The 18,872-nt window shown below is 39.3% G+C and overlaps 1 protein-coding gene across 1 annotated transcript in view; it reads left to right on the top strand.

Moving 5' to 3' along the window:
* Positions 1–18,872, top strand: part of ZNF521 (zinc finger protein 521) — a 282,621-nt gene that overhangs the window by 230,990 nt on the left and 32,759 nt on the right. The window contains 2 exon segments of the mRNA XM_019547159.1: positions 12,326–12,457; positions 15,804–15,919. Coding sequence (XP_019402704.1) covers positions 12,326–12,457; positions 15,804–15,919 — 248 coding nt within the window.

Raw genomic sequence — 18,872 nt, 5'->3', positions numbered from 1 at the left:
AATTAGACTTGAATGATACAGAGGTTACACAGCATTAAATGGACTTTAATATTCTATATGGGAAAATTTCTAACTGGTGCTGCTGTTGGGCTATGTGAAGAGTCGAGTTTGGAAGCCCAGTTCCAGTTGTAATTTCTACATTGCTCTGAGGTCCTCATGCACCCATCCCATGTTCCTTCCCCTCTTTGTTTGGAAGTTGAGGGGGAGGGAGGGAGCAGGAGTAGAGAAAAAGCAGTCAAGAGGACAGGAGGTTGGTGCATTCTTAAATGAGCTGAAGTTCTGGGTCAGTATGCCAGCTATAGCTGTTCACTTCGGCAGTTCCTTTACCTGTGTAATAAGAAGCCAGTAAGCTATATTCCTGATAAAAGCATTCAACTTTGATTTTAAAAAATTGTCAGTAGTATCTGCCTCTCCATATCTTTAAACATTAGGAAATTGAATAGTTGCTGTTCTAACAAATCATAATGTTCAGATATGCAACAAAGTGATGTTCTAGTTTATTCTTTTATTTCTGTCTTTTATTCTGTTCTTTCTTGTTACTTCTTTTCTCTTTTGTTCTTTTTTTTTAATTTTATTTTAAAGGAAGCAGGCAATTCTTTATAGCTTGGATAAGCTGCTTTTCAGTGTTTAGAGACTTCCTCCAAACAAACAACTAGTGGCTTTGTGCCAAAAAAAAACGACCCTGACCCTTGCTGTACACTCAGAACAAAAACATACCTGATGAGAGTTGTGTACAGTACATAACTCGTACTGCGGGTCCACTGCTGTGTGGAATTAATATTGACTAGTCGACTGTCATAGTGCTTGAAGATGTTTTCCCTGTAGACCTAACTTTAGAACAGGTTGCATTTCGTTTATGCTGCTTGAAATATCCTCTTTCAATTTTACCAATTTGTGATTTTTTTTGTGCAGTACTCGAAGGTAGATATACCTGTACTTCCACCAGTTCCAGAGGTCCCAGACGGGTGGGCATTACTAGTAGGTATTTAACATCAAACAACAGAGAAAGATACTTCGAGCAAAAAGCATGAACAACAAGAAAAAACTGCACCTAACACAACAAGGAAATATTATATTTAAAGTGAATGCACAATGCTAAAACAAGCATTTGACTTCTATTACACTGTTCTTACTACCCTGTTCTTAATTCTTCCAAATACAAATGTGACATTTTTTATTAGTTATATTTTTCTCCTACAGTTTGATAACTACTTTACCCAGGCAGTCTCTGTTCAGATTGTAATTTTACTTTACCTAGAAATCTTGATACAAAAAACTTTCTTCTCTAAGAGAAATGTGTTCTCAGCCCAGGACTGAGAGCAAGGAATTGCGAAATTCTAATCTTGACTCTGACACTGATTGTGTTTGTAGCCTTGGGTAAATTAAGTACGACCTGATGCTGAGTCCAGTGATATTTAATGCATTTTATCATCGCCTTTGTTGGCCAAAGGATCAGGTACTTGGCAGCTCAGTTTCCTTATCTATAATAAAAAGATACTAATCCATACCTCACAGGAGCATTGTAAGGATTAAGGGCCTGATCTTGCACTCTTTTGAGCAATTTATTCCCATGAACAGTCTCATTTAGACAGACAAGAAGTCTGCTCACCTGACTTAGTTATTCTAATGCAGAAACATTTATGGGATCAGTCTCTAAATTTTGAAGAGGTAAATGCTGAGCTAGATTCATACTTCTACAAATAACTCATAAATTGCAGTTTATTCCCAGTGGTATTAATTTCTTTTTTTTCCCCCTACTTGCAGAGAAAATTATTTTCAGAATATGCCATATCACACGGGGTTTCATTGCAATGATTGGTGCAACCTTGTGATGTGTGTATGATACAAGATGCAACACAGTGTTTTCCTCCTTTTAAATAAAAAAACAGTATTAAATACCTTTTTCTGATACAGTTACAGACAAGGAGTAGCAAATTATGCATGTCCCATAAATTGGCAAATAGCCCTGTTGCTTAATTGTTGAACTCTCTCCTGGTAGCCGGATGCCCAGAAATGTTGTTCTATGGTGGAAAGGGCATTTGTTGCATTTAAATCTTTCTTACATGAACTGAAAACATGATAACTATTAAGAAATTAGGATTTCTAGGTGCAGAAGTCCTTTCTTATTGTATACCAGCCTCCCTGGGCTTAGGTGTTTGGGGTTTTAATAGAACACACTGCTTAGGCACATGTGGTAAAAAGACTTCACTTACATGCAGCCCAAGTGAGTGCAACCAAGCAAAAAAGTGAACAGTTGGTGAAGTGAAATGCATCCCTTGCTTCAGACAGAAATACAGTGGAGTGAGAGATACACTAGACTGGCTTTCTCTTAAGTTGAGTTCATTTCAAAATCTGGCCCTGGAGAGATGAACTTTTACTTTAATTGAGGAGGTGGATTCCAGTGCTTGTTGTTCCAACAGTCAGCACCCTTCTCTGGTTGGCATCAGCAGTAGTCTACAAAAAGCAGCAGGGTCCCTTAGCCTTGTCCCACAATGCTTCGGGGAGCACTGCTGGAAGTCAGGCCTGAGTAGCTCTCCTTTGCCATTTTACTGTATATTCTCTCTCCTCTCCAGTACAGGCATCACTTTAATAGCCAGTGTTAACAGGAAGGGGCTATTTGAGAAGCCTCATCCTTCAGCTTGAGAGGCTATGGTTGCCTGAAGATGACAAGAGTACGTTTTTGCATGGCTTCTAATGATAAAGAGAAGGGGAGGAGAAATTCTTCGTATTTTTCTCCCAGCTTCCTTCAATGTGTCCCCTCCAGGGGTAGGCACAACATTGCCTTAAAAGTATTCTTTTTAATTTGAAAGGAAAAAAAGGGAGAGGGAAGAGGGACATTTATCACAGCAACAGATTTCCATACTGAAAAAAACTTCTTATAGATGAATTCCTAGATTCAGTCAAAATTGGATTGAGAATAAATGCCAGCCCCAATAATACTCTGTGTTGATATTTAGGCATGGCACTCCTATAAATGTATTACAGGCAGTCCTCGACTTAAGACATTTCGAGTTACGATGAACGGCACTTACAACATTTATAAACTGACATCCTGTTTCAACTTTCTGATGTCAGTTTCGACTTTACGATGCTTGATTTAATGCCAAGCTACGCCAGCAAACAAGTTCGCTGCATCACTCATCTTTCTGGAGAACATCCGTCCAATTTTCCTTGAACACTTTCTTTAAGAAAGCAGACAAGACTCCAGAAAAACCTACAGCCAAGACTCCTGAGAAGACTCTAACCAAGAGCCCTTCAGAAAGTCCAGCAAAGTCACCTCATAGAAGTCCTTCCAAATCAATAAGATTGCTGTTTACTAGGGCTGTGCGAAATTTCAACAGGTGTTTCATATCAAAGCTGTTTCAAATTGTTTCAAGTGTGAAACAGTGAAATCGAAAAAAAATAAAGGCTTCAAAACAGCTTTGAAGTGAAACAAGGGAACTCAAAACGTTCTGAAAGTTTCGAAAAGATTCCAGTTTCGAAGCCAGGCTTGCTTGCAGCTAAATAGAAACTAAAGACAGGGATAGGGAAGTGGGGGGAAGGACTGCTCTGATATTGACTGTGTAGCTGGCCAGTGGCTGTGATTCTTCTTGAGGCCCCTTCCAATCCCAGTGCTCTGGGGGAGGGATGGAAAAACAGCATAAAAAGCATTGTTTGAACTGAACTTTCTCTGTGCCTTCACACTTTACAAGTGACACGAGTTTTGCTCTGAACAGTTTGAGGTGCAGTTTCCCAGAAACCCTGCACCTGTCTCCTTGAAACTTGACAGGCTTTGTGGCCTCAGCAGGAGATACCATCCCTGCTGTTTTCATTCAAATCTGGAAAAAAATGACAAATTTATAGGCATTTTCGTGATTCCCCATTATAGCCTATGGGCGAAACGTTGAAACACATTGAAACAGCAAAACAGTTTCAACTAAATGAAATGGAACAGTGCTTTGAAATAGCAAAACAAAACACTGCCCCTTCAAACCAGCGAAACGGAAGTCAAAAAAAAATGGTGCTGTTTTGCACAGCCCTACCATAAGTACATTAATGTAGCTATAGTATTCATTTATAATTGATTGAGTACAAAATTCTGGGTTATTTTTGTGAAAATAGGGTATCGGGCCTTGGTTCAGGTACCAATCCCCTATTTATAACATTGTTCCTATGGGAAAATTGGCTCTGAGTTACAACATTTCGACTTAAGATGCAGTTTTCAGGAACCAATTGTGTCGTAAGTCTGAGGGCCGCCTGTATATTATTTTGATGATGGGGGTGGATAAAGAGGAGACAAGATCTGTTCTCCACCCCCAACCTAGATAGTTTGTCATCTATCCTGTATACTACAAAACTGTCTTCCTGGTATTTTTTACCGCACCTAATCCCCATCTTCCTGGCACTACAGGACAGGGTGGGACTTCATTCAGGCTTTTTACATGATGTTTTTTTCAGTGGCAGGTTCCCTAAGCACTGTAAACATTTCCCTTCAGTAAATTCCAGCTGTATCCTTTGGCTGTAGTGCAGCTATTTCTTTCTCTCTATACTCTTGTGCTTTTCATGTCCATTTCTAAAATTAACACCTTGGCGGATAGTGTTTTTCATTGTTTTTTTGTGATAATGTTTGAGAAATTGAAAATGACAGAAGCTCTATTACAATCAGGCAGAAATGATGAACATGGTGTTGGATGTGACTTCTTGAGGCAGTGTTCATTTCAGCATCAAGTCTTTAAAGAGCCATTGTGTGTTTTTTAAGCAGGTGAAGAGAAAGACAGCCTGCTATTCAATACGCTCAAACTACTTGTTATAGTAGGAGCCTAGAAATTGCAGTTACCAGCCAGATTGAAAATAGAGTTAGTTATTTGTAACAAATGTAAGACATTTCTGTATTTGTGGGGCAGTTATGAAATATGTACACTATAATTAAAGAGAAGCACAAATACTGTAAACCAGGAAACAATTGGGTGGCAATATGCATTGCAAATTATGACATAGTGCTGCTTATTTGGTCTACCCCAGTTTTTAATGCGAGTTGTTGTAGCTAAGGGGTTACCTTTGATATCCATGGTATTTCCTCGTTACTCCTTAGACCTCTGGCTTATAAATGTGTGCTGTGAAATTAACTTGGGGAAGAGGAGAAGCAAAGTGAAGGAGAAGAAATTGGTTTAGGACATACTTTGCTTGGTTAAAAAAGAAATCATATCGAATGGTGTAGCTGTGTACAATTCAGGAAAATTCCAGGAACTGCACACCATTTGATTCCTATGCTGTATGCAGAGGGCAGAGTTTACTCCTACTCTTACCAGGTGCTTTCAAGTGTGGCCCCTGCCACATGATGATTTACCATAGTGGTTTATAACTTTGGACCTTAACCTATAGATGTTTTTGGGGAAACAGACAGAAGGACCCTGGACCCTTCTCAAGGGTGAATGAGAGTCTTTTTTTAAAGTTGCAAGTTGGTCCACAGTAATGGCTGTAGTGTTGATCAGACAATAGCAGAGGGCCCCCAGTGGTTACTGTCTTAACAGCGGCATGTAAGCAACTGCTGAACATTTGCTTATAGATACACTAGGTTCTTGATTTTATTGAAGTGAAAGAAGCACAGACTTGGGACATAAAGTCCAGAGGTGGCTTAAAGGGCTTCTGTTTAAAGTTGATATGGTAATGTTAGTGTTTTCTGGAAACTGAGTTCTGTGTTTGTTTGAGTTCATAATTCTGATTGGGTCTGAACATCCAAAGCATTGCAATGTTCTCCATGTTCTCTGCAATACAATTAACAAATTTGCTGATATGGATTGTTAGTAGGTAGCCATTACCTTTGTTCAGATTCATGATGGATGGGTTGTTTTGTTTTTATAGCTGATTATCAGGTTAGTTGCCCCTCAATTACAATCCACCTGCTTCCATTCAAGCATTTAATATTTCTGTAAATATTAAATATTTAAATGAAAAATTACTAACATTTATGTGGAATTGATTCATGTTTGAATTTATGGATTATCTGAGTAAAGATTACAAATAGAAATAATTACTTAGCCAAAGATTCTGCATGCATCAAATTATCTTTCAGTGCTGGGTAAACCAGCCTCATCTATGTCATTAGATCTTAACTATGCCTTAATTCATATCTTAACCCTAGATGCAATTTTAAGCAAAAGTTCTATAATACACATTGGGTGCATCTACACATGTTTATGTACTGCATAGTAACCAAAATTCCTGTGCAGTAGAGGTGTGCATCTACATGTGCACACCCATACTGAGCAGTTAATATGGTGACTTATGCCAACTGGAGCATAAATCGGATACCTACATGATGCTTTATTAGTTACTGTGCAGTAATGCACATATAGATGCCTTACTGCACAGTAACACTGTGCGTATGGACTGACTTGAGACTAACTTTAGTCCCAAGTCAGTCCACACACAGAGTTAATGCACTTTAATGCCTGCATGTGTAGACAATGGCCTGTTCCCGCTTACTGCACAGTAATTTGCTGCACAGTAAATTTAAGCCAGTGTAAATGCATGTGTAGATGTCACCAATGGGTACATTGTTCTTAACTTTTTTATGATGTTGTTGTACTTCTAACATGAAGGCTATGCTGACTTGTTTTACAGTATATTACAAATATACAATGCATATTTTTCTGTTACGTTTGAAAAAGTACAGGTTTTGTAGTAGAGGTACATTTCTTTTTCATCATTCAGCTAACTCATTTGCACTGTAATGTACTTTCCTATTCCTCCTCCTGATAGTTGCTGCTTTAATACCTATTTTGCAAGCAATAATTTTGTCTAATCCATACAGTGGTTGTCTAGAATTCCATAGCATTGCTTATTTCTTCCCTATAACTCTTAATAAAAAATAGGGCTGTGCCAACCTATTATATCCTTAATAGAATATTCTAATGGTTATTAAATCAATTGACTCTGAATCGCACTTTAATAAATGAGTCAGACAGTATTTTCCAATTACTGTCAGCCACCACCTTTCTAAAGAGCAGAAGATTATTTTGATTGAATTTTTTAAAGCTGTTCAGCACTTTTTTTGAGTAATAGCAAAGAATAGTAGCACTTAGTGTGAGGAAGAAGGTCTCTTGGACTGTGTTCTGGCATTCCATGGCCTTTTAGATTTATCCCAAATGTACACTGAAAATAAAGCCTTTTAGTGGCACATATTTATTTATTAGGGATATAATACTTTGCAGTGCTGTAGCACTTCATCAAATGACATGCGAATCATCAAGAGCAGGATTGTAACTGGATGTGCACAAGTGTGTAAGGGAAGCAAGAAGTTTCAAGAAATCACCTGAAGAGCAGTCAGAACCCTAGATCTTGTAGGCCACAAAGTAACGAAACGACCAGAAACTCTCCTAAATTTGCCCTAGAAAGTTGGCTGAGGCTGAGAGAGGAATTCTTCTAACTTCTATTCTCACCATCACACCAAAAACTAGTACATACTAACAAAACTTTTTAAAAGAGAGACATCACTTTTACATATGTTCCCTCAGTGGGTCTAACATAGACAGTAACAGTAGCATAGACACATGGAGGCTTCTTTGTATCTATGTTACTAAGCTGGAATGCCTCTGAGATATAACATGGGGCCCCAATTCCATTCTTCTGTCACAGTGCTCATATTAAAAACCATTCTAGATCCTAGGTAAGTAAGTTTCCCAGTGTCACTAGGAGAAAAAAATATTATATCCATTTAAGAGACAGGTAATCTGAAAAACAGGACGCACTTTTACACGTGCTTGAATGCATTCTGATTAGAACATGTCAGAAAAAATACTGCATGGGTTATACAAATATGTTTTTGTTTTTTAAATTGATCTTCATAACCATAAGAGCCAGACCCTTTTGTTTTCAATAGAAAGCTTAGATTCTGCAGAAGTTAAATGGCTTCTGTCTGGGCAAGTTTCCTATTGACCATATGTGAGTAGGCCAGTGGATTTTCAAGCCTTGTTGACAAGCCTTTAGGAAAATGAGTTTTGTGATATAAAGTAGGCCAAGTAATTTTTCTGTTAGTCTAGGGACATTCATTACACATTAACTGGTTTAAGTGATCCGAAACTGGTCTAAACCTATAACAGAACAGATGTTCAATGCACATAAACCAGTCTGAAAATGGCTGAAACCAGTTTGAGATAAACCTGGTTGAATGTAGTATCAGACTTAACTAATTTGGGTCAAACTGGTTTATGCAATGTCTGTCCCAGACGCCTTGCCATCTTAAGTTAAACCAGATTCCCCCAGCATGCTCTCTGGGCTGGGCTCTCTGCTCCACAGTAAGGTCGGCACCTCCCCTCTGCTTCCTGGCTAGAGCTCTGACAGAGACTGAAGGCATCGGCCTGCTCCCTCCCCTCCCCCCAACTCCCACTCCCACTCCCTGCTAACCAGGGATTACTCCTCTGTGCTTTACACAGACACACAGCATTAGCTAGCAGACCACATGCTGGCTACGGTCCCTGCTGTGGCAGATGGCACAAAGGCAGAATCAACAGGTATCTGGTAATGTCCCTCTGCTGTTTTCTTAATGGAGTGATAAACACTGTGTTATCAATTCCCTGCTGGGCTGGTCAGGAGGGGAGGGAGCCCCTCCCTAATCATAGTATCCTGCCAGGGCCTGGCCGTGCCCCACTCAGCTCAGTGCTATAGAAGGGAAGGGAGGGCTGCTTTAGCCTGAGCCACTGCACACATGTGCCTGCATTTTTTCAGTCCAGAGGGGATGTCTTTTTGGTTACAAACTGGTTTAGCCTAGCCAGGTTAAACTAACCTGCAAAGATTGAATCAATTCAGGCTCAGGCTTTTTGAATGTCTGTCCCTAGCCTTAGCGGCCAGGAGATCATGCAGATCTCAGCGATATTGGACATATAACAAGGTCAAATTCTAACAGGGATCAACTGTTTGTGAGCAAGTATAAAGTTTAAAACAGCCAATTTTTTTCTTTAGCATCAGGAATACATGTTTTTCTACCCATTTTTAGTTCTTCAACTAAGATAATTATTGTGAACAAGGCAAGAGAAAGCCACCCCTCGTTCCTTCATATGTCTATGTATAATAGTATCTTGGTTTAGGAATCCATGTATCTATGGTATGTTTTGAAACCACCTTTCAAGGTTTCAGTTCGATAGACTGAGCAGAACAATTTGTTGCATTTTGCCAGTGGTAACTCTGGCATTAATTGGCATTGATTATCTTCGTCTTGATGGGTGAAAGATCCAGAAATGAGCACTCTCTGTCCCAGTTGCTTTCATCAGCCCAAACAGGTTGATGAAGAAATATCCACATAGGGTTGTAAATGCATAATTTATACCCTCTTGCAAAACACGTAGCTCTCACCACTGTCAAAGGGTAGACAAGATGGACATTTGGCCCTCCCTCATAGAGCAATTCTTGTGTTTCTAGCAAAGAATTTCCAGATGTAGGGATTTTTGGTTGTAGCCATGTTGATCTAAGGACATAGGCAGGCAGGCTTCTTTGGGTAGATGTGATATCTTTTATTAAACCAACTGAGTAGTTAGAAAGAAGTTCTTGCCAAGCTTTTGGGCACAAGCACCCTTCTTCAGGCATAGGGAATCTTGCTGCTCTGAGATCTCAATCTCAGAACTTCTTTCTAACTACTCAGTTGGTCTAGTAAAAGATATTGGATCTTCCCAAAGAAGCTTGTCTCCCAGATTTAGGGAAGCACCATAATTTCATATTGCTGCAAAGCAGCAAATCTGTTTCCTCTCTTTAGAACATAGTTTTCTTCAGCATCAACTGTGTTCCAGGTTCCTCTACAAAGCTAGTCCAGGATTCTGAGGAGAGATGACCTTGGAGCCAACAATGTACAGATCACAGTATAGCTAAGCATATGAAATTCACATGCAAACCAGTTAGTAATTTCAGTCCCCAGATCCCAGTATCTAAAGTGAAGGCACCATTTCAGACCCCATGATTACTATTAGGGTGGGTGAAGTTAAGCAGGCTAATCTAGCAGTGTTTTAATAAAGAGTTTGCAAAGAACAAAAATATTCTACAGCTTGTTATAAGAAAAACTGTACTTGCTAGTGCGTACCTGGCCTTACTGAGGGCACCCATTCTGCTGCACAGTAACTGATAGGAAGGGAGAAAGGAAGAAAGAGATCTACTCAGGCAATAATTTTGAAGAGCAGAAATAGGCCCCAAAGTTTTTATACAGGCTGCTGAGGTTTATCATGTTGGAAAAAGAAAGTTGCATGTGTTGCATCATTATTGATGTTCGTTACTTAGTGGAGAGAATCTCTAACACATATCTGGCACTCATCTGCCCCCCCGATCCAGCACAAGCAGCACCCACCAGGCCAGGCCAGGCCAGGGTGCTGCCCTGAATGAGCACATCCTGGGACCCAGCTCAAGTGAGTGCCGTGGGCAGCAAACATCCTGGTCACTGCACGCTTGGATGGTCCAACACAGCAAAAGGGTCAGCACCAGAGGCCAGATTATGGGGCTTCACAGGCCAGATTTGGCCTTTGGGCCACATGCCTGACACCCCAGCCCTAGAATAAACACATAATGGCTTTTGCTGAAGAAGATATCTTTTTGCCTGTTTAGCCTCTGGGAGACCCTCCCACACACAATCTTGTGCAGTCCTTAGGGCTGTGGCACCCAACCTTGGGTCGCAACCCAAATCAGGGTTGCAGGGGTCCACCCCTTGCTCTACCCCTGCCACCTGTGGAGCTATCCCAGTGATCCCAGCCAGGCATGAGTGAGTCAGAAACAGGAGCAGGGGTCGCAACCAGGATTTAGGGCTTCAGCAAAAAAAGGTTGGGAGCCACTGCCTTAGGGTTTGTAGATTTTGTGCTATATCTTACCTTTTCATTACAAACTACTCTTAAAGTCCTTTTCAAGGTGAATTTGCAGTAGCTTCAGATACAGAATAGAATCCACTGAGTGGCTTAGTTAATGCAGCGCTGAACTTTTAAAAATTCTTACCCTTTGCTAAAGTTTCAGTTGCTTACACCAAGGCTAAATTTAGACTTCAGACTAATGGGAAGTGAAAGATCAGCGATACAGTTGATATTATTTCAATTCTAGTAAGCTATTAAAGGTCAGTTTGAGAGAAAGGTGTGACACCATTCTGTTTACAAGTTCCATGTCATGTTTTCTTTAAAGTAGTTGCAAGTCATTTCAAGCAGAATAAAAAATACTATGCATGTTATATGTGCTTCCATTGACAATATACAGCACTTGTCAACCATGAATGTTAAGTCATTACGGTTACTAATCACTACAGGCAGTGTTAAGTTATGTAGACAGCTTGATATTTAGATATTGGGACTGGGGAGGGGTTCCTAAATAAAGGTGGGGAGGGTTGGTTGTTTGTTTTGGTTTTGGTTTGGTTTTATTTACTTGAGAAATGTGACCGTTACAATACAGTTTGTTATTATTTGATTTTATTTATTTTTTTTAGTAATCAAATACAGTATTTACATGCTAGATCAATTCTATTTGTGCAACACACTAGTGACACACAAAAGGACCTTTTCTAAGCTGTGCTCTGGGAATTGAGCCCTGTGTAGCAAGGCTGGAAGCCACATCTTACCTAGCAACTGTTTCTAAGTAGGACAGCCTTTGACTGCCCTCGTGGTTGAGTGGATGAATCCTGCAGCACCATCAGGAAAAGAGCCTAAACTCAGCATGTGGACCAGCTCTTGGAGGAGAATTGCAGAAAGCGTGAGGAACATGCAGCTAATAGAAGGAAGGGTTCTCAGGCCCAGGATCAGTGCCAAGGAAGCTTAAGTCAGGGAATGCTGAGGGGCTTTTTGACAGAAGAAATACTAGTATCCTAGGAGAGGGTGATAGAGGCCCCATACCTTATCATAGGATTCATGGATGTCTGTGAGAAAAGCCAGGAGCTGGCGTAAGGAGGGAAAACTGGAGTGGTGAGAGAGTTAAGAGGGTATAAAACACATCATACCAGTTGGGAGAAAGGCCACTGTCAACCAGAGTGGCAGAAAGATTGTTTAAGTACACAATTTTCATCTTTAATAGAAGCTAAACATTTAATTCCGTGTGCATTCCCTTGAAAATATGTCCATTTGGTTTGTTAGGGATGTAAATTCCCTTTCCCATAAGTGATTTCATACTGAAATCCATCTGCATCCCATGGCAAATTTGGGTGGCAAAGCTGTGGCTTTAATGTCTGGATGTATATTGTATGTATTAAAACCCTACAGAATACTTTAGCAGCCATGGATTTTAGGGTCATTTGGTTTATCAGGACTAGATAAACAAGAAATACATACATCATACCGGACTTGCCATTTTGTTACAGCTGTGATGAAATTCCCCTTTCTTTTGATTTCTCCACCAGATGAAGGACTGAACCATGAATGCAAACTCTGCAATCAGACATTTGACTCTCCTGCCAAACTTCAATGCCACCTGATAGAACACAGCTTTGAAGGAATGGGGGGCACTTTCAAATGTCCAGTCTGCTTCACAGGTAGGAGGACAAGTTCAGTATGTTTCCTTGTCGTGCCCTTGCCTACGCATGCAGTTTCCAGTTTATACGGCCTTTAGGATTTATGTTGTGTTTTGACTTTAGGTCAGTTTGGGAGGGAATATTAGATCTGTGCTCATTAGTACTATTGATTAGAAAATATTTAAGAAGTCGGGGCTGTTGGAAGGTCAGGCATCCATCTGCATGAACTGCATTTCAAGCCTGTGCATCAGAAGTTTGCATTTTTATAATTGCAAAACTGATATTCTGTTCAGTTCCTGCATATCACATCCATCACCTCATGCTCCAAAATTCCCAAGGTTAAAAGTACTCATAAAGATGTGCTTTAAAGTTGTAGACACTTAAAATGCTATAACCAGGAAGGGGTGCAATGGCACAGCACTTAAAATGTCTTGCTACAAATCCAATGATGTGAATTTGAACCTTTCTCCAAACTTATGCCAAAGGCTGCCACATGCAAAGCATTCCCCTCCTGACTCAGCTGTTAATGGGCACAGGTCGTCTGGCCTGGTGACTCAGAGGCAGCCAGATGTAAATGCTGGCTACCCCATTCTTTTATGTGCCCTTGGCCATAGTAATTGGCATGTCTTAAGCATGGTAGCCCCCTGAGCTTATCAGGTTCAGGTGGATTAAAGATGTTAAGTGTAACTGAGAGCAAACTTTGGCCCCAGGGAAGGATAACTGTTTATGGTTGCAGAAGCACACTAACGCCTTTTCCTTTGAACCAGCAACAAGACTCCAGTTCGGTTTGGTTGTTGGCACCTAAAAAGGCAGGCCTTCGTAATATGCTTTAGGGAGTAAATCCTGCAGACTTTTCACAAAACAAGTTCTGCTCTCCATTACATAGGTCTAAAATCAATACAATTGTTCAGGTTGTTATTGTTGTTCACTGGGATAGATCCAGATGAGATAATAGCCTGACCCAGGAGAACTAGGAACTGTAAGATTTGGCCCATCATGAGTAACAAAAATGTTGCGTATGTAATTTATCCCCAGATCATCCTTGGAAATGAAAATACATTAAAAGGGTGCTGGCAGACTTTTAAAAAAGGGTAATAGAATGTATTATAGAATGTTTTATAAATTATACCCTAAAGTAAGATACGTATTAGTACTTATCAATGCGTAATCTTGCTTTACAAGATGAAAATCTGAGATTTACAAAACTATAGGAAAATATGACAAAACACACTTTGGGTATTCTCTCATCAATAGCATGGTAATTTTGGAAACTTCAGGGTTTCTGTTCTCCACTAATGGAGAACATTAGTGCATTCTCCAAGCATGTGCATTGATAGGCAAATAGACTCCTTAATATTTTCATTTTATTCCTCTTTGTTTGCCAGCTCTCCTCCAAATAAAACCTAAGTACACCCTGCAAAAGAAAATTAAAGTTGAATTTTTCTTCTTGCACATACAGTGGCTGGCACTGATTACCTCACTGTATTCAGGTTCCACATTTCTGTTAAGTTATAAAATTTAAAAAAAATACATAGTTCATTTTCACTGCACAGCTTGCTGTAGCAGTGTCTGAGTGTGGATAGTTCTGCCTTCAACAGTTTGCCTGTTAGGCATCTGCGTTCAATAATTCTTTCAGTGAGGCTGTTCTTTGTCTTTTAGTTTTATTATTGATTCTGCTAGGCTTTTTCTTGTCTTTGTGTACAAATTTGTAAGGAGGTAATTTTCTTTTACTCTAATACTGTGTATCTTAGTGTTCCAAGAGTTTAATGATGACAAGTTTTTTGGGGGGTTTAATGTAATATAAAAACTAGCATCTCTAAAGAGTACCCACTGATGATTCTCCATGTGAGTGAGATACCTGATAAAAATAATCCTTTAATGTTTGAGCCAGTAGCCTTGTAAAATGTGTTAAGAAGTATGGAGATAAGTCGATTCCAATCTGTGTGAAACCCTTTTTCCTTTTTGCTGATGGGGTAAATAGACACAGAGCATTAATCATAAACAATGGTGTTTTATTAGCTATACACTATTAAATTATTTCAGTGCATCTTGCTAGCATATTAACAAGAACTAAAAATCACCAATATAATTTTATATGGAAAATGGAATCTGAATAGTTTTTTAAGGTAATGAGAAATGTGATTAAAATGTATGACTCACAAGAACAATATTCTGATATTTCTTGTTGGCTTGCAATTAGAATAATTTTAATGATTAGGAGTGGAGTCAAAGTCAAATGCCAGCATCTTTAATAAATCCTTTCCCTGCCTATACAGATTAATATTGTAGATGCAAACTTTTTTAGGTCACAGTGCACCAGGCATCCATCAGAAGTCAGTGCTGCCAACCCAAACACTGCCTCTGGCATATACAATTTAATTATTAATAGTATGTCTCCTAGGTAAACTGTTACACAGTCTTAGGGCCTTGTTTTGTAGTCATTAAAATTGAACATGTTTATATTATTGAAACCCTTGCATTCAGTGTGTAGGCAGAGTTGATCTTAAAGTATCCAAAGAGAATTTACCTGCAGTTCTGTTTCACATTTATAGACATTGCCCCAGAGTAGCTGTGGGATATAATTTTTAGCATTAACACATTTAAATACAGAACTGTTCGTTAGTTTTAACTTTAGGCAAATAGAGTAAACAGGGCTCTGGCACTTTCCAGACCTCTTGGTTGCTAGGAAATATATCATATATGTTCATTCTTAGTATATTATACTTGATGACTTTTGGCTCATTACAAATAATTTGCAAGAGGAATTGGCATTTCTCAATCTTTATTTTTTAAACTATATTTTTGTTTTATTTGGCTCTCCTTACAAGAATTCTAGTTTGATTCCTATAGATATTATATTTTATATTTATATATAGTTATATATAGATAAAATATAGGAACAAAACATATCTGTTCCTTTTAAATGTAATAGAAAAAAGATTTCACTGGGCATGTCTATACAAGACGCTTAATGCGCAGTAAACTAATTCTACTGCACATTAGCATGTCACGGCAAAAATGTGTTAACGCACAGTAGAATTAGTCTGTTGTGTGTTAAGCATTACAGAAAGACTGCACTATTGCTACTGCATATTAGTGCCAGCTACTGCACATTTATGTAGTATCTCAGAGGTAGTAAACTTAATGCGCGGTAGCAACAACGTATTAATGCACGTGTAGATGCACCCACTATGTAGTTAAACAGGGTTTTTGGTGTCCCTTATAACATAACTGTAATATGAAATTATAGTGTACCAACTTAACTTTACCTCTTGGATTGCTGTGTGTCAACAGGGAAATATTTACAAAAGCCTCCCCATTTATAAAATGCAATAATGAAAAGCTCACTATCATTCTAATATTTCAGTGTTTGTTCAAGCAAACAAGTTGCAGCAGCATATTTTCTCAGCCCATGGACAAGAGGACAAGATCTACGACTGCACACAGTGTCCACAGAAATTCTTCTTCCAGACAGAGCTGCAGGTACCGTACCCATTACCTTACCCACTTCTACTAGAGTATTAATACCTAGAATAGTGGAACTGGAAATTGTATATTCTGCCCCTCCTGGCAGTCAGCAACTAAGGACTGGCATAGAAAAGTTTGGATGGAAAAAAAGTAAACTACAGAAGGTATTTGCCAGCTTTGCTTATATTTTGCTGCCAGTGAATCCAAATTTCCAGTAATAAACTCAACAAGAATTGCATAATTGGATGTGTTAATTGTCCTTTGTTTCTAGTACATCATTTATAGGCTGTATAGTATCATTTCTTATAATTGAAGAATAGGGTATAGAATGGAGCTAAATTTTGTGCATCTTCTGAAAAGAAATTTGAGTCAAAGAATGGCTTGTTTTGTGCTAATTTATTTCCTCCATTTCTCCTGGAATGGACCCTTACCTGGCTGGTACTCCTGAAAGAACTTGTTAGGTTTGGAAAGGTCAGAGTAAAAGAGTTCCAATTGTTCATCAATGATTTGAGTTTACATTTGAAGGACAGGATGTGGTGACAGAGAAAATCATTTGGAAGTCAAAGTTGAAAGATTTTGGTTTGCTAAAAGGGGATCAGTACTGTTAAAGCAGTGAATATATTTTTCAGCTGTGATGTTTTTCTTTGGGGGTTTTTTGTTTGTTTGTTTGTTTGGAAAACAGAGTGCAGTGCAAATCCCTTTACTTGAAGGTGTTCACAGTTTGTGTAGCATAGGCTATTGTCCTTGAAAACCTGGCTGAGCCGCCAGTTAATTTCACTTCTGGCTAGAGCTAGATTTATGCAAGTTATCTGAGGCAAGAGGCCATGCACGTGTGTGTGATGTGTGTATGCATGTTTGCGCACTCATTTGGTATGTCAATTATTGGAAAGTTCTCATCTTAAAAATCTGACATTAATACTCAGGATAACATTGTGAATTATATCTTACGTGGAAAAAGAAATTAGATTTCAGGGCTTACTTTGGGCATCAGTGTGTTGGATGAAAGATTGATATTCAGATTTATCATATTGTATTTCTCGTGTTGTATTTCTCTTTATGTATTTGTGAGGGAGATTCTCTCTCTTTTTGTGTGTGTGTGTATGTGTCTGTATGATTTAACAGTAGTCTGCATTAAAAAAAAGTGTAAATCTTAACTTTTAGCTTCCTAGCTTTTGTTAGCATGAGGCCAGGAACAGATGGATTGCATTGTTCTGGGTTTGGCCCGAAGCACCATCCCTCTTCCATACCCTTATTGAAATCATACCTCCTCCACTTCCCTCTGTTCGCAAGCCCCACAAAATCGTTGTGCCCAGTGTGCCTACCTGGGACACTGCTTCTGAGCCTCACTCAGATTTTGATCACTTTAAGTAGCTTAGTCTATTGTCATCTATGGTAAAAAATGATGAAAGAAAGAAGAAAAAGAATAAGAAGAAAGAAAGACATTTGAATAGCAAAACCAGCAAAAGGTTTAGGAAAAACTGAGCAAGTAAGCCGATAATAGAGATGTATAATGAATAGCTTTGTAGGTATTGGTAAAAGAGAGAGAGAGATCATAAGGACACTTCCCCTCTGCCTACTAATCCACCTCTCTAGGAATATTTTTACATTTCCAAATACAAATAGCCTCAAACTCTTCTTTCCTTTTTTATTAAAATTAAATCAAATGTTGTTTTCTTTCTCAAAATTCACACTGACGTAAGGTTCAAGATACGGCTTTTGTGGCTCTTTCTAATCCTGACCCATTTGAACTCACACTCACTGGCCGCATCTACACAAGACATTGCTGTGCAGTCATTACTATGCATTTACTTAGTACTTGTATAAATAAGTATTAAATAAATGCACAGTAACCTGAGTTAATACGCAGTAGTGCCAGCAAATGCCTTTTTTGTGACGCTAGTGCACAGTAGCACTGCTTCCCGGTTTTTGCCATACGATGTTACTGTGCAGTATTATCGGGCTACTGTGCAGTCAGCATCTCGTATAGATGCACCCACTAAGACTGTTGGTTTTTCAGTAAAGGGTACAGACCCAAATCCCAAAAAAGAGGCACATTACACTTAGTAATGGCTGTCAACTCACTTTAAAGGAGCATTGTCCTTTAATAGACAATATCCTCCGTTACCCCAGAGATGACACATCTAGACGTACAATTAGCACAGCCAAATAAATTCTGGCACAGTTTGTGCTGGAGTTTATTGCTTCTGGGCACGGTGTTTACACATGCTTCCGGGGCCACAGCACACTGAGCTGTTCTGGGGGAGTCAGCCTGGCAGCCTGGAGCTGATTTGCCCCAGTTCATCGTATTGCAGAGAGGCTGGCTGGAGCATGAGGGTACTACAGTGCAGGACTAGCCATTAGGTAGCCCTCACTGTAGCATCCTCACACCTCAATTAACCCCGGACACTATCTACAGAGTGTGTTCTGGTGCACTAAATAACTCCATCATAGATTAGTACTTGTGTCAGGCAGCACAATGGTGGAGTTCATTAGTTTTCTGCAGCCTAATAGTGCTGCACATGTAGATGGTGACGCTTTACTGAGGAGCTAATTAGGCAGCTCTACAGTAAAGCAAGCATGTAGATGCACCCACTGTCTACAATGTGTTTTTAATTCAGACTAGTTTACCTGAGTCATCTGACTTGGGTTAGACTATCAGCAAAGAAAAGGCAGATTGGGTATTAATTTGGGCTAGCAACTCAAATTAAAGTCTATAAAAAAGCCAGGGGTTGACTAATCCAAGTTAAAACCCAAATTACTTTGTCTTCATTCCTGTTTTAATCCAAATTATTAGCTAACAAGTTAAGAGTACACCCTTTTCCCCTTCTGTCCATCATGCCATCTGCATTTGTCTGGAATGCTCCTTCAGTTGTCTGTCTTCAGCTGAAGCGGGGATAGGACACTCTAGGTGGCAGACCCTCACCTCCAGAGTCTGCTCTTGCTGAAAATATGTCAAAGCAGGAGCCTG

The sequence above is a fragment of the Crocodylus porosus genome, unplaced genomic scaffold (genome assembly GCF_001723895.1).
Source record: "Crocodylus porosus isolate Cpor-Errol unplaced genomic scaffold, CroPor_comp1, whole genome shotgun sequence".
Taxonomy (NCBI): domain Eukaryota; kingdom Metazoa; phylum Chordata; order Crocodylia; family Crocodylidae; genus Crocodylus; species Crocodylus porosus.
The sequence above is the reverse complement of the archived record's forward strand: the minus strand, read 5'-3'. Positions and strand labels throughout refer to the sequence as shown.